Source organism: Camelus bactrianus, chromosome 3 (assembly GCF_048773025.1).
Source record: "Camelus bactrianus isolate YW-2024 breed Bactrian camel chromosome 3, ASM4877302v1, whole genome shotgun sequence".
NCBI classification, from domain to species: Eukaryota; Metazoa; Chordata; class Mammalia; order Artiodactyla; family Camelidae; genus Camelus; species Camelus bactrianus.
The window spans coordinates 81,490,132-81,506,944 of NC_133541.1; the positions used below are offsets into that span (position 1 = coordinate 81,490,132).

The window sequence follows — 16,813 nt, forward strand, 5'->3', positions numbered from 1 at the left end:
CAAGCTTTCATCACCCTTCAGCCGGCCTATTGCATTGGCTTCCAGCCTTCAGTCCTTTAGCATTCCCTTCTGTCTTCTGCAGCATGGTTGCAACAAAATTTTAAGGCATCAATTTCATGATAGTACCCTAGTTGTTTAAACACCTTCCCACTATATGTAAACTCTTCATCCTGATATTCAAGGCTCCCCACAGTTTTCAGGCTCCCTTTACCCCCTTAGCCCCCAGCTCCAACTGTACATAAAAGAAATCCCCTTCCTCCATTAGCTTGGTCTGCCCACCACACTGATTCCCTCCCACTTTATCTTCTTTATCCTAAGCTGCCTTCCTCTATCTCTGCACCCATTCCATCCTACCCACCCTTCGTTGCCCTTAAGTTCCTCCTCCAGAAGGCCTTCCCTGACTGTCCCATCACACGTGTATGCTTTTCTTCTTCACTACTTTCTTATATTCATTGCCTTTGCTAGAGGCTTCCGTTAATAGCTTCTTATGTGTGAATCTCAGCTCCTCACTAAGTAGTAAGTTCCTCAGCGGTAAGCAAGAGTAGCGTCCTGTTTGTGTTCACTAGTTTGTGTTCCCACTGGTAGCTGGTAGAGCATTAGAAAGAGAATGACTTCTAATTAATACTTGTTGAATGGAAATTATACTCTCTTAAAAATGCATGCTGAATGCACAGATATTCTAGTGCCTTTCAACAGTCCAACATTTGGCCTGGATTTTCTACAGTCTCCAAGAATTTGGGCACTTGAACCTGTCAAACTGAAAAAGAGGGTCTGTCAACATTGCTTGGGTTCCACCTTATCAATGACATAGGTCCTTTACCCTCTAGCTTCTTGATTCCATATACCTTACTGAAGTCAGGCATCAAAACATGGAACAAATATGGAAAGTGTACAAATCATCTAGCAAGGGAAGGATTTTTGAGTTTGTGTTTTTTAAACCAAACAGAAACAAGTATATCGAGATTGAAACAGCACTTGATTTAACCAAGTACCTTGCTGAAGAAGATGAAATCATAGTTTGGCATGCAGTTTTGGTGAACCTAGTGACCAAGGATCTTATTTCTGATGTGAACCATGATATATACACATTATTAAAGGTAATTTTATTCTTTGTTAGGTAGTTTTTTTTAAAAAAAGTCCTTTTCTCCCTCTTTCCGTATTTTAGACAGCATCTATGAAACAGGTCTTTCCTCATTCATTCTGTATCTATTCATTTTCTTAGGAAAGGATTCTTAGAAGAAAATACCTTAGTCATTGATCTGGTCTTGGAGACAAATATGAGAAAGTTTGGAAAGGTGCTTAATTCTTGGTCAAGTGTCAATATGTCTTAAGAAACCAGAAATGGATGGAAGTAGCATGCCTTTTTTTCTTATTAAACAAAAAAGATAATGCCTATTAGCAGCTGTTCCCCTAAAAGATTGTTAGTCAGACGGAAGGACTTTTAACTACCCTATATATTCATGATTGAAATACTCTGATTTACAGGGCCAGCACTTAAAATCAGAGAGTTATATTCCAGAAAAAGTAAACATTTTGAAGCTTTTTTTGATACTGGGAAGAGAGACAGGGAAATTAGAATTAATGAATGAAGAAGTGAGATACTATCATGTCCTTATAAAAGGGGAAAGCAACATCTCTAAAGGGGAAATTTCTGTTAGTAGATCTTAAACAGTGATCATAAGAAAGATGGCACAGGAGAAGCAAAAGTCTGAGAGCAGTGACGAGTTAGTGGCCACGAACGAAATGACGATTGTGTTCGGTGAGGATCCCAAGTGAGTTTCCAGGGCAGTTTGAGGACAAGATCACAAGCACCTTGGGGTTCCAGCCTTTCCTTTATCTACTGTCCAAAGTGCTGATGGGAACTTACTTCAATGTGGGCCTGACAACCAACAGAAGGAGGCACTCGAATGTCCGGAGGGTCGAGGTGGCTCACTGATAACATCTGATCACTGGTTCTGAGGAAAGAAGTAAAAGCTAATGTTTGTTTTTAAAGAATTTCAATGAATAGCATTAGTTTATTATTCTGAGAAATGTACTGGTAAATGTATAACTGTTATAATCCTACTATCTATCAGCCGATGGCTCAGCTGAAGAAACTTTACTTCAGACTCAGGGCTTAAATTTGTCCAAGGCATAAATATTTTAAAGACAACTAGAAACATTTGGGTGATATTAAATGATGAGAACAGTTAACATTTATTGAGCTCCTTCTACGTGCCAGGCAGTGTGCTTACACTTCATATTACATATTGCTTACATATGAGGGAACTGACTCTAGAGGTTAAAAGAACAGTTATACATTTACTAACAAAGATTATTTCTAAAGAAATATCTACCACCTCTCTGTTAATGTCTTTTCAGACAAAGAGAAAAGCAGTGCAAATTGAGTGTGGTGAGCAGAACTAACCATATACTTTCTGTATTGTTTATAGAAGTATCTGTTAAAGAGACTTACCTCTATATGGAATATTTATTCAACTATAATTCGTGAAAATGTGGCAGCATTGCAGGATGACTATTTAGCTCTGTAAGTATTTTTTTGAGCAGTGATAATTGAATAAAATGATTCCTATTTTCGGATAAGTTTCTGGATTCTAAGATCCTAATATTGATGATTGAGAGATTTGTGTGCAGTTACAGAATAGTCACTTTGGGGCTGGTGAGCTACATGTGTCCTATTGTAAAATAATAGGTTTGGACCTTAGTTCACCTGCAAAGCACATGCACGTGCACACAAGAACGTATAGCTTTATACTCTCAAATCTTAGGCTCCTGGTTGAAATCTTAAGTATGTTGTACTACTGGTGAAGGGTTGTGCCAAGCAAAACCGGCCTATACACATGAATTGAAGGGCACGGGAAGGCCACAGGGGACAAAAGTCCCCTCTGTATATTACTGACAACAGGGGAAAGTTCGATTATTTATGTCAGACAGAAATTCTAACATCATGCAAATACGACGAGAGGTTGACAGTGAACTCTTACCTGTCACTGTGTGTGAGCATGACTAAGTACTGCAAATGATCTTCCCATCGTTGGTTTGGTGAGGGGAGCATGCTGCGCTGGGAAGGGGTAAAAGGCAAATGGGGCTGCAGGGCCACTGACGAAAGGATTGTGAGTGTGGGCTGGGCTTCCAGATTTAGGGAGGGAGTTTGTGAACAGTGAATGGCACAGGGATTATATTTGCAGCTCTAGTCAGCATCAGGTCATCAATTAGACCAAGCGAGGAATACAAAATATACACAAGGTGATTACTGTCTCTCAGGAGTACCCTTCTGAGAGGGGAGAGACTTCAGTGCTGGGGCGTGTGACTGGAAAGACATAGGGTTTACGTGCAAATGGATGGAAGGCAGTGAGGACGAGCTGGGGTGGGAAGTGGGTGGGCAGGTTGTGTGAGTGCACGGAAAGCCCAACCAGGCGGCACCTGTGCCCAGCCGTGGCCTTGGCTCTCCTAAATTGGACTGAAGTGGTGTGCTTTTTGTGGCCTCCTTGGGCCAGTTTTTTCAGAGCAACCTTGGGGAGTTCGACTGTGCTCCCAGAGCATTCCATCTTGCTGCCGCCAGCTTGGAATGGGTGGGGAGAGAGAGTGAATGTGTGAATGAGTGCTCAGAACTGTCTATCAGAGGGCCTCCACCCCTGGACATCATACTGCTGCTTGTCAGAAGGTCAGGGCAAGCTGGGGTGAAACTGGAGGGAGGGTGGTGCAATAGAGATTTGGCTCTTGCATTTGCTGGAAACTTCTGGCCCATTTGAATTTCTTTACCTCTGACTCCAAACTGGAGGGTGTCAGGAGACACAACTCAAGGGACCATGCATCTGGTTTTATCATTGTTCTTCACTGTATTTTGAAATTATTTTGTTTGGAATCATAATGTGTACATCTGCTCAGCTACAAAAACAAAAGAGAAACCTCCATTCTTTTTCCAGAACCCGACTTTAATAGCCAGTCGGAGCAGAGGAAGAAACAGAAGCTTAAGTGAGGGAAGGCACACTGTCGAGGAAGAGAAACAAACCGTTCCCTCTCGTTCTCGTGTGTAGGGGAAGAACTTTGTTGTTCAGTGTATTAGATCAGATAAACTAAAGTCGTTGTGTTTTGAATCCATAAGGCAATTAAAATCATAAAAGGAGGGAAAATAAATTGATAACAGATGTGGAGTATGTGTACATTCATGTGTATTTGAGGGAGATGAAGGATGGCAGTAATTCATTTCTTACTTTCAAAAAATACCAGTCTTAGAGCTGGTGCCTGAGAGCCTCTCAGCAATTATTTCTCTGAACCTTAAATACAGTTGCCATCCACAGAGTCTATTTTTTTTTAAACAAACCTGATATTATTGGAAGGATGTTTTTAAATACCCATCTTTTCATGAAGCACATATTCTTGGAGGTAGAACAAGTAAAAGTAGTAATGAAAAATAAATGTTTTTCTTTTACTTTTCCTTCAAGAATATCACTGGAAAAACTTTTCGAAACGGCATGTTGGTTGGGTCTCGAGGACTGTCTTCAGCTGTCACGAGAGCTCTTCAGAAACTGGATGAACCACCCAGAGAATGAGTAAGAGTAATATTGTAATTGTCCTGCTCTTTGGCCTGTTTTGGCACCAATTTCTCTACCTTTTTGATGCTCTTACTCTGGGAGTGATCATTCTGTTCTCACTTGGTTAATCTCTCTCTTTTACTATTTTTTTTTCAAATATCCTTAAAAAAAAAAAAAGCCAACCAGTTATCTCATGTAGGTATGTGAATAACAATAGATTAGAATTTATACATTGAATTCTCACCCAGGAACTCATCGCCAAAGCATTCCCTATTCACCAGTGCTTATTTTGAGTCTTTCTTAGGTTGTTACTTACGATTATTTATTCCTTTTTTTTTTTTTTTTTTTACTTTTTTAAATTGAAGTATCATCAGTTTACAATGTTGTGTCAACTTCTGGTGTACTGATTATTTATTCTTATTATGTACATTTAAGTGCATCACAGCATCTTTCTCTCCGAGTTTGCAGTCTCATTGAGAGCTGAGACCAAGACTCCGTCATTTTGGTGTTATTATATTACCATTAATGTATCACCTATGATGGACTGTTAGAAATGTGATAAGATATGAAACTAAATGAAGATATCAACATACACTGTATTATTCTAACTTACTTCTTCCTCAAAACTCTTTAGCTGCTAAACTAATTTGATGATCTCAAGAGAGTAATGTGAATAACAGTTTTCACAATTGCTTTTCTAGATTCTACTTTTGATATTTATATCTGAGATTGCAAACATTGTTTTTTCTAGGCTTATACTTCTAAGTATGTGACAACCTAGAAAAACATATGACTTAACTGCTATGAAAAGTATCATTGCATCTTATACCTTTCAGAATACCTTATCCGATTAAAACTGTGATTTTGTGTTATGGCATTGCCTTGGGAAATGATAAAGAATGGGATTTTCTATTAAGTATCTACAATAATAAAACAAAGGAAGAAGAAAGGATTCAACTTGCTTATGCAATGAGCTGCAGTAAGGACCCATGGATACTTAACAGGTGATTATTATCAACTTACCTGGAAAGGGTTCCTGGTACAGGAATGCGATTGATAAACCAAAGGGAGAAAAACAGAAATGAACTAATATAAGAATAAATACAAAGCGTATTTGTGTGTCACTAACTTAGAACCATATGGGATTTTAACTCCATTTATTTAAATTAACTTTTTCCACTGAGTAATTTTTCCATGCTTATTTTCTGCCAAATGCACTTTTGCAGATACATGGAGTATGCCGTCACTACATCTCTGTTCTCTTTTAATGAAACAAATATAATCGAAGTTGTGGCAGCATCTGAAGTTGGGCGATACATTGCAAAGGACTTTTTAATCAACAATTGGCAAGCCGTGATTGAAAGGTAAGAAGGAAATGTGAGATGTCTTTTTCATTTAGGTCATTGGTTTGGTGCTAGTGGCTCAACTGTAGTCTGGCTAGTTCCACTAATGTCCTTTGCATTGACTAGAAAAATGATCGTTTTTTGTGCATTTAGTCTCACCACAAACTGGCAGTGTTATGGAAGATAAGGTCACTTACCTCAGTTTTGGTTTTCTGTGTGAGTAGAGATTTGCACAGGATACCTATCTACCTCAGTTTCCCCGTTACGCTTGCTAAGAACCTTGTCTTCAGAGACACAGACTAGAGCAAGTCATGCTTTTTGGTGTGAGTGTACGGCATGCACACATTTATTTTGTGAAGTGCATCACCGTGTCCTTAAGAAGCAGCAACGCTCATTACTACATAAGCCTGGATGTTGCCCGTGCCTTTTATTTATCAGATACCCTTTATAGATCTGGGTTCTGTATTCTTCAACTTCTTAAGATTAAGTCTACTAACTTCTCAGCCTGTTTGGTAAAATATCCATTGAAATACAAAAATCAGACAGCATGCCCTTGATAGCTGCTCTTTCTATAACAGTATTTAACGTACATTCTTAAAAGCCTAGAATAATCTGTCCTACAACTACTCACATACTGGAGCGTTGGCAGGTATGAAGTAGTCAACAGTTGAAGTCCACATGCCTATAGAGTTGGAAGACACGTTTTGTAAATAGGCTCACCTCTTTGGAACAGAAACTATATTTAGACTATAAATATTTAAGAAAGTGAATATAATTCTCTTATAGAGCAGAATAATAGCATGTTTTTCTTGTATAGCCATTTATTGAACACTTTTATAACACACAAAAATGTGTTTTTAAATAAAAAATTATAAATATGTAGGTAAGAGCTCATTTGTATAGTAACATTCTTCTGGCTCATCAGTGGAATATGCATAGAATACTCAGTGTCAAAAAAAAAGTCCTTATCTCTTGTTTTAAATGATTTTTCTAGGCTCCTTGCTTCAGAGAGTCTTATGAATTCCTTAAATTTCCTGGGATCCCTAAGGCCTTGGGGGTAAATGGTGTCTTCCATTTTTGCTTATTAATTCATTCAAGGTGGTGCCCTCCTCTCCAGGTCCAGCTTCACAGTGGGAATTTGGGAGTTGGGTAGAAATCAGAATTATTTACAGAGGTTCCCTTGTTCCATGAGGTTTCAGACATTCCAGCCTCATAGGTCTGTCTGTTAGTCTCTGTTCTCTCTCGCTGGAGCTTGTATCAAAGGCTCTGTCCCCTGCCCCTTCTCGGTCTGATGTGCCTGGTGTGGCCTGGACTGGAAGCCATCTGCCTTCTTGCTCCTGGAATCATTGTGCCCAAGGTTGTTCACTTTAGCTACACTCCTTGACTGTCTTCTTCCAGAGCATCCTGCTGAACAATCTAGTAGCAATTCTGGAATTAAAATGATGAGAGAACAAGTTCTTTAAGAAAAGTGTGATGATCTGCCTGAGGACCCAGCCTGTAATCACCACAGGCTGGCACCTCCGCTCCTTCTGATGCACTGCCTGGCCCTGAGGGAGACCCAGCTTCACAGCCGTCCCAGGCTCAGTGCTCAGTAGTGCCTGGCCCTTGGTGTGCACTTGTATGTGTTAAGGATTGTTCATATTGTTGTTGTGGCTCAAGGTGACATGGCACCTGTCAGTCCTAGACCTCATCCACACTCAGACAGGTGAGCCTAAGTGCACCTCAGACACTTTCTAATATAGCAGAGCTTTGCAGTCACTTGGAGTGGCTAATACACCTCAAGACTCTCAAGCCCACCTACCCCTTGAAAATCAAAATCTGCCAGAATAGAGAGCAAAATCTATACCTTTCACTGGCCCCCCAGATGACTCCAGTATAGTTTAACATGGAACCAGTTGACATTGGATTAAAAAATTACCTAAGGCTGCATTGCTCAACATGATAGCTACTGGCTAACATATGGCCATTTAAATTTAAATGAATTACAGTGAAATAAAATTTAAAATTCGGTTCCTCAGTTGTGCTCACCTTGTTTTAAGTGCTCAGTGTGGCCAGTAGCTACCATATTGGACAGCTCAGGTCGAGAACATTTCTATCATTGAGAGAATTTAACTGGGCTGCACTGTTCTAAGGGGTAAAACAGCCCCTCAGCTCATCTTTCCTCTCTTTTTATACCATACACAGCACATGTAAGTAATTAAGCCCTCCAAATGGCTTTGAACAACCCATGGGAAAGATTGCTCTTAATTTAAGTGTACTTTAATTTTTATTCCTCAGAAGAATTTTTTTCTGCCTTTAGAGAGCAGGAACATGTTTGCAACGCTCTCTAAAAAGTCCATTGTCTAGCAACTTATGTAAATGATCTAGGTGTATTAAACAAGAATATAGAAGGAATTCCTTTAAAAAAAAAAAAAAGAACACTTTAAATGGGTATTTCATTATCCCCAAGAAGTTCTTAGAATTATATATGCATTCACTATTAACCCTGGCTTAAATTTTTTTATCTTTTATCGACAAAATGCCATGCTCATAAAATAGATGCCTTCTCTGTTAATGGTAAGTTCATCTCAGTTCACTCCTCTTGGACATTCTGCTAAAAGAAGTCTTTGAGACTTAAATAAATTTCCTTTCTACAAATAATCCTTTTTTATTTTTAGGATTCAATTTCTAGTCACCAGTCTTGCTGAATTTTGCAAGTGATTTTGAATAGACAATGATAATATATACAGGTTGTTAAGAGGAAATAAAAGTTCAGATTAATAATTAAACTGTTCTATACATTTAAAATGGCACAGGAATGCTTACTTTATTCTTTGTACATCAGAATATTTACTTATCATTTATTAAACAGTTATATCTGGCATGAATATCTGTATGTCACCAGTCTTCATAAAATGATAAAGATGGTATGAAAGTATAAGTAAACACATGCTATGACAAATTAAATTTTATATGATTTAAGTGAAAAGGATGTATTCTGAATTTGCTAAAATGTGACTGATTACTAGCAAGTTAACTTTGAAATTGGTGTTTTTCCAGTATGTTCTGCTGAACATTATTCATGGAAGACACTGATAACTCTTCTGTGAACAAGTAGCCCAGCCAGTTTGGAAACTGTCCATTTTAACTTCCGCTTTTGTAAATTCACAGGATATGTTAGCATCATAAAGCTTTAAGAAGCCCTTCAGAAGGAAATCTAGCATCTAGCCCAGCATCTAATAGCTGTAGTCCTACTATGTACTGTATATGCTGATGTAAAAAAAATGTCATTCTGCCAGGAGATCGCTTGTTCCAAGAGAAAGACAGATGAGAACCTAAATTCTCCAGCCCTCTCATCTGGAACTGGAGCCGGACCAACACCTGGTTATCATGTGCCTATTAACATTTAGGCCTTGCTTTCCTTTTGTTCAGTACTATTTCAAAGAGATTGTTGTCTGAACGACACATCATCTGTCTCAAAAGTACCTCCTCTTGAAACCTTTGAGAACAAGAAGGAATGAACTGTGCCAGGCATCCTGATAGGGGCTTCAACATACATCACCTCATTTAATCTCTACACCAATGCTTCTAACTATATGTTTTCCCCCATTTTTACAATTTATAAGTTTCCCCAAGATGACCTCAAACCCAGCCCTGCCTCTAGGGTAATCTTTCTCCCATATCTGGTAGAAAAATCACACGTTTAGCAATGTAGGTAGTTTTCTTCTGTTTTCTACTTTTTTTTTTTTTTTAATTTGGAACTCAGTTTCTTTGCCAATTCTGTCAAATTTCTTGAGTCATTTCCCAAGCTTTTTATACCTGGCCAACAAAAATGAAGCACTAAGAAATATTTCCTCTTTCCCCATAGAAACAGATTTGCTTGCCTGAATTAGATGTAGACTGTCTCTTGTCCTCCACTTTGCTGAAGCAGACGCAGCCTGAGTTACAGCTGGGAGCTTAAAAAGGACAAAAGCAAACATGCCCTCACCTTTGTCTGCATATTATGCCAACAATAACTCTTATAATTTTTAAATTCAAGTGCACATTTTTGAAGTAAATCAATTGTGTGTATTAACTATCAACTATCCCCAAGACAGAATGGTAGTTTTTCAACCCTTTCTTGTTCAGCCCATTATATTAACCCTATTTTAATTTTCTTTCTTTTTCAATGCATCCAAAAATCTTTCTTTACTTTTTTAACTACAGCAACGCTTTGAGCAGGTATGTATCTGCTGTTTTTCCACAGCAACACTTCATGGCTGGTTTTCAGACATTCTCGTTGAATATTCGAGGTCACTAAGCTAAAGGGGAAATTTCAGTTATGGTACCCATTTGAGGGTGCTTAAAGAAGGCCAGAGTACTCAGCCTTCAGGGAGCACCAACATTTTGAGAATCTCTGAAGACATGGATCCTCTTTCCAAAAAGCATATACAAATACAAAATTTCAAATAAGCTTTTAGAGTATTTTAGAGTTTCTGAAATTGGTTGTCTATTAACTGCATTTTTTTAAGGGGCATACTTTGAATATTTCCTTATTCTCTTATAATGTTCTTAATCTGGGGTATGTGACATCTATTCTATCGCACGTAAAAAGATTTTAAAAAGTTGTTACTGTTTTAAGAACTTTTTACATTTAAATAAAACTTTTAGAACTATGTGTTTCACAAATCAGTAACTACAAATATTTCTTTGCGCTAATAGGCTTTTCTACAGAAAAGATTTTTCTATTAAAAGATGAAGCTAACCTAGTTCGTAAGTGATTTTGCTTAGATTTGGGAGGAAGGAATAATAGGGATTGTGTACTCAGCATTTATCTGCTGTGTGGCTTTATCTTGCAAAACATTTCCCACCCCTGATTAGCATCTTGTTGCTTTGTAGGTTTGGAACAAAGTTGTTGGTTTCTCTAGTATATGTAATAGGAAGAACCATAAGCACAGATTTACAGATCACAGAGGTAAGTACTACAGATATTGTGAATTATAATGGTAATTTAGAAATGATTTTTTGTGTAATTCAATTTGCTAAAATTAAAAACAATATGCTTATCTGAATTGTTACATTCTGGGCTCCACTGGTGCTATTATCACTGTGCAGGAAATATTTCTTCATTCTATCTTGCTCCTGAAATAGAGACCATTCTGGTTCATGGAGGGTTGGACTTCACCCTTTCTCACCTAAATCACTGCAGGAGACTATGGCCCCGGCTCCCTGGCCCAGGCTGGTCTTCCCTCCATCCCATTCCTCTCTTTGCTGCCTTGCCCCCAGAGCTTCCGTAACTCATTGTTTTTAGAAGAAATTTAAAAATCTTTTCCTCGGCACATGAGGCCCTTCATAATCCGGCCCTTGCCTTACTCCCTAGCTTCACTTGTGCCCACTTCACAACCAGCTGTCAGAGGGTAAGAGAGACAGGCACACTCTTCCTCTAGCTATACTGTGCCACTTACAGAATTTCCTAAATTATTGTGTTATTGCACATTCTCCAGATTTCAGAAACTCTCTACCTTCTATCTCGGGTGTCCACCTCCTGCCTGTCCTTGCCTGGAAAATTCCTCATCATCCTTCAAGACCTTGCTCCTACCACATAGTCTAGGAATGTTTCGATTAACTGACTTACACACTCTCCTCCTCCAAGCTCCCAAATCATCCTATGAAGAGCTTTATCATAGCGCCGACCACATTATACTGTAATCACTGAGTGAATATGTCTGTGCTCTGAGGCTATAATGAGCTCCCTGAGGACCGACACCCTAATTTAGTCACATATCTCTTGGAGAACCTCACATGGGGTTCGCCATTTCTAGGCTCTGCTTTCTTCAGGCTGAACCTCCTCTTAGGCAGGCTTTCCCCACATCAAGCTAAGCACAGCTGCAGGCTTGTGTGACCCTTCGCACCCTCAGAGGCCGAGGGAGGAACCCCTTCTCACCCAGCCTCAACTTCCGGACCTGAAGACAGGACTCTGACTGGTTCGACTTGAGTCACATGCACCAATCACCGTGTCCAGAAGAACTGACGAACTCTGATTGGCCTGGCCTGAGTCGTGTGCCCGCCCCATGCAAACCACAGGCACCGGGAATAGGGGAGGGATAGTTCTGGAAAGGAAAGAAGGATCGTATAACCAGAAATTAGACTGAGGCAAGAGCAAATGTCTGCAAAAAAGCCACACACAAAGTAAAACAAGAATAAAACACAAATGTAACCTCTACACACCCAGTGGCATGGGTAAAATTAGAAAGATTCACAATACCGAACACTGGCCAAGACGGGAAGAAACTGGGACTCTCTTATCCTGCTGGTGGGAATGTAAAGTGGTACAACCACGTTTGGACACAGGCAGGTTGGTCGGTTGGTCTTTTTTAACGCTAGACACATAGGACCTAATAAGTCTATTTTTTAAGTTTTTACTCAAGAGAAATGAAAACCTACATCCACACAAAGACTTGTGCTTGAGTGTTCATAGCACCTTTATTCACATTAGCGAGAACTGGAAACCATCCAAATGTCCATCAGTTGGTGAATGGATAAGGAAAACGTAATATATCCACACAGGGACTACTACCCCGCAATTAAAAAAAAAAAAAAAAAAAAAAAAAAGGGCACAGGTTCGTGTAGCAACATGGATGAATCTCAAGATGGTTCTGATGAATAAAAGAAACTGGACGCATTCTAGGAAATGCAAATTAATCTATAGTGACAAGAGGCAGGTCAGTGGTTGGGGGGACAGAGGGAGGGATGAACTGCAAAAGGGCCTGAAGAACTTTTTGTGGGTGATGGAAATACCCTGTTTCTTGATTGTGGCTGTGGTTTTCCAGGCGTATACAGTGGTCAAAACTCACTGACTTGTACACTTTAAGTGGATACAGTTAGTTATACCTGATTATGTCTTGCTGATGTTGATTAAAATTTTTAAGAAAATTACATGAGTGAAAATGAAACACCAGCGCCTAGAACTATATTAATAAGATCAGAAATGGCCTGTGTAATAAGAACGGAAAATCAACTCCCCAACCCCAGCAAGTGAACAAATAGATGTTTAGGTGGTAAATGCCTGAAATTTGACCTTAGCAAAAAAAGGAGAAACAGTTATGGAGCTGTTACTAGGAGACGGACAAAGAACTGGAAATTCCTGAAAGAATTACCTTTATTTGGGTTTTTATCAGGGATTCCCTGGACAGAGTGAGGGGCACACCCAAAAATATCAGAACAAAAGCTCCAAGGATCAAAATTGAGTTTGTGCTGATATCTTCAAAAGTACAGTAGTTCATCTCTGTCCCTACAGAACCCAGTAAAGTTTTATTGTTGGTGTTTAATGAATGAAGTTTGTATGACTTAAGCAATCCTCAAAGTTCCAAAACTTTATACTCACTGATAGTTCATTAAAAAAATGGAAAAATGCTCATTGGTAGAGCACATGCTTAGCATGCACGAAATCCTATGTTCAATCCTCGGTATCTCCAATTAAAACATAAATACAATAAAAAAACTTTTTTAAATTTTTAAATGAAAAAATGGATTTAGCAGTGGTTAAATTATTGCAACTTCGAAAACAAGTAGATTAGCTACTGTGAATATCCTTGTCAAAAAACTATTAATGTCCAATAGTTCTACTAGAGTGTATCAGTTCCCATGATAATAACGAAAATAATTACTAAAAAAGAAAATGAAAAGAGTCACATGAATCCCTTTTCCCTCCACACCAGCACAGTCTTAAGACAGTCTCCGAATCTCTTACTCTGCTCTTTATACTGCCCCCTGCTGGAGCCTGGCTTCACTCATGCTCTCAAGCACTCGTGAAGCCCCACCCACAGTCCCACAAGCCAGCGCTCCCCTCCCACCCACGGTAGGTACACGATCGTGGGCACAGGACCAGAATGGTGCGGCTGACCTGTGGCTCCCACTGCCTGGCAGGTGTGGGAGAGCGTGGGAGGTTTGTTCCTGGTTCCTTAACCTACTTTTTCGCAGAATTGCAGAATTCGCAGAATTTTCTTTTGCATTGTTGTTAGGCTTGCCAGCCCTATTACTACTTAATTTCAAGTACATTACGGTTTAAGTGACCTTTCATGGGACGGTAGGGTACACTATCATTTTATGGTAATATGTGTTCTGAGTTCTAATCCAATGACAGCACAATAGACTTTTGGAATGTAACTTATTCATCACTTGGGGTCTGGCTTGTATGTAATATTGCAGCAGATGTTCCAGTAGCTGAATGACCTGATTCCATGAAGAAATTCAGCCAATGGGTGAATCCACTATAAACATTCTTAAATAAAGGATAACATTTGTGAAGACATGGATATTGGGTACCAGTTTTGGGCTTTGGAAGTTGCAAAGTTTCTTTTATATATATACATTGTTTTCATTTAAAATTTTTTTATTTTATTGAGTTTTTTTTCTCTTTTCTTTCTTTCTTTTTTTTTTTTTTAAATAGAGGTACTGGTGATTGAACCCAGGACCTCCAGCATGCTAAGCATGCACTCTACTACTGAGCTATAGTCCACCCTCCCCTCCACCCCCTGCAAAGTTTCTTTTGAGATAATAGATCTCACTCTATTGCTGTCCACAAGTCTTGTATATCTAATATGCATTCAGTAAATGTTTACTGAGCACGTACTATGTGCTTTGGGGAATAGAGCAGTGAGTAAAATAGACACATTTCTACTTATCCCAACTGTTACCACCCATTTGCACGAGCCTGTCATTGACATGAACCTTGTCTTGCTGTGTCTGAGTGAGAAGTTCGATGGCACTGACTGTCTCTTTGTCCTTCCAGCTGCAGCAGTTTTGTAGTCATATGTTGGAGGAGCACCAGAGACTCACAGTTCACGCCCAATTACAGACAATAAAGAAGGACAATCTGAAAAGCAAAGAGCGAAATGCCAGGATAGCTGCGTGGCTCCGGAAAAACACCTAACTTAGCGGGGACTCTCGGCACTCCTCTGGCGTATTATAATGTGCTCACAGTGTTATCCTCCAATCCCCTGTGAGTCTGGAAAAGCACACGTTTTGTGATTGTATTTCAGTCACATTTACTACTCAGAGTCCCGTTCTCCCCATGTTGTCACACTTGGCTGTGAGGCACTCTCTGGGTGAGAGGGGGAGGCTGAGTGATGGCTGAGGATTTTGCCAACATTGCTGTATTTCTGGGGGAGATTTTGCTTCACGTTGGGCTATAAACCACGTAATTTACTTTAAATGCCTTGTAAAAACAAATTTACCTTAGAGAGCCTTGCTTTTTCTGTTGTGAAGGCCAGTGGAATATTACATCATTGGCTAAATAAGCACATTCTTCTCTGAGGGAAATACCGATTTGCAATACTCTAGGGTTTATTTAAAAGAGTAATGTACAAATAACACAACAGTATAAAGAAACAGAGACTAGAAAAGCAGCAATCGCTAGAAGACAGAAAAGCCAAAGACATGCAGGTTTGAAAAAGAAGAAACAGACAATTGTATGAGCCATGTTAAGTGCCCCAAAGGCAAGAAATGTGTCTTCTCCTTTCCCACCCACCTCTCCCCAGTGCCTGCTTCCACGTGCCACACTTTACTGGCTACTGAACTTTAAGGTGTCACAGAGAGGCCCAGGACTATAGGATCCACGAAGTGCCCTTAGGGTCACTGCTGCAGAGGTCAGATGGAGAGCAAGGCTGTGCCCTGAAAGCTCTTGACTATGCAGATCACCTGTGGGAAGGACACTCTTTCAGCCAAAGTTTAGCAGCAAAAATAATGATGTCAACAGACAATAGCAATTATGGGCTAATTTCCAACGCAAATGGAAATGGTCAAATAGAAATAGAACTAAAAGACTAACCAGAGCATGATCTTTACAGCTTTGCACTCAGGGCATTAAGTTCGAAATGTGGTTTCATTTGGCCAGATTGAAGCTGCTTGTAGTTTGGACAACGTTAAACCTTTTCATCAATCACAATGTGTGGAATTAGCTCAGTTTTGTCACCCCTGAATTAATCAGGACAGCTAAGGCAAATCATCCAACTCGATTTTGTGTGTTTACAATTTAATTCTTGTTTTAATTTTGATTTTGCTTTTATAGAATGGAAATAAAAACTACAGATCTCCTATCTACCTCAAAGTAAAATTGTAAAGCTTAAGGAATATATCAATTAAAAGCCTTTAATATGTTATATAAACTCAAGGCACTAATATGATCTAACGCTTTTTTTCCCCCTCTGTCTTGTGTAAGTTAATGCAGCCACAAATTAAAATGCAATACCAAAGCTCACTTCCATATTCACTTCACAAGAAGATACTCCCTGAGTGGGGCTGGGAGGCCACGGGACTTGGCCATGAGGACAAATCAAAGCACAGTCTGTTCAGACTTGACCTTTGATCATAGGTCAGAGAGATTTTTCTTTAAATTTGGCAATTTAAAATTTAAGCAATAAAATAGCCCCATGTCTTCAAATGGTTATGTGTGATTTCTTCCTGTGTTTTCTTACACGTTTGTTCTGTGCTTCCTGTATTTCCTCCCATCAGTCTTATCTTTAGAAAGCCATGTCAAGGGTCCTCTCTGCTGCTTTCCCCTCCCTCTCCTTTGGGCTCCCCTGTCTTCTTTCTCCCTTTCCAGTAACCTCTACCTTCCTTCTGCCTGGCTGTCCCGGTCCCCTATTTTTGATCATCCCAGTCTCCTGTGCTCTCATTCTACCAAGTGCACTTGGAGGCTGACACTCGGCGCACCCAGCACCTCTGATGCCTGTTACCAGGTGATGCCAAGTGCTGATTCTACCAACGGAGCACACTGGGCTCCTTAGACCATTGGTCAACAATTAAAGTCCTGCTATAGCTTTGCTTCCATAGTAATTAAACAGTACCGAAAGTGTTTATCCAAAATCAAATGTCCAAATATTTGGTTAATACTACTTCCTATAACTATGAACAAGAATTTTGAATAATGTTCATCTTTTCTTATTTGGATGAAGCTGGTTACTCCAGGTAAGCATT

General features: G+C 39.5%; 1 protein-coding gene across 1 annotated transcript in view; it reads left to right on the top strand.

Moving 5' to 3' along the window:
- Positions 1–16,277, top strand: part of LVRN (laeverin) — a 57,413-nt gene extending 41,136 nt beyond the window's left edge. Inside the window, exons 14-20 of the mRNA XM_074360503.1 lie at positions 947–1,097; positions 2,433–2,527; positions 4,446–4,553; positions 5,372–5,539; positions 5,762–5,899; positions 10,736–10,811; positions 14,628–16,277. Coding sequence (XP_074216604.1) covers positions 947–1,097; positions 2,433–2,527; positions 4,446–4,553; positions 5,372–5,539; positions 5,762–5,899; positions 10,736–10,811; positions 14,628–14,768 — 877 coding nt within the window. The 3' untranslated portion in view covers positions 14,769–16,277. The remainder of the gene's footprint in view (positions 1–946; positions 1,098–2,432; positions 2,528–4,445; positions 4,554–5,371; positions 5,540–5,761; positions 5,900–10,735; positions 10,812–14,627) is intronic.
- The last annotated feature ends 536 nt before the right edge of the window (positions 16,278–16,813 follow it).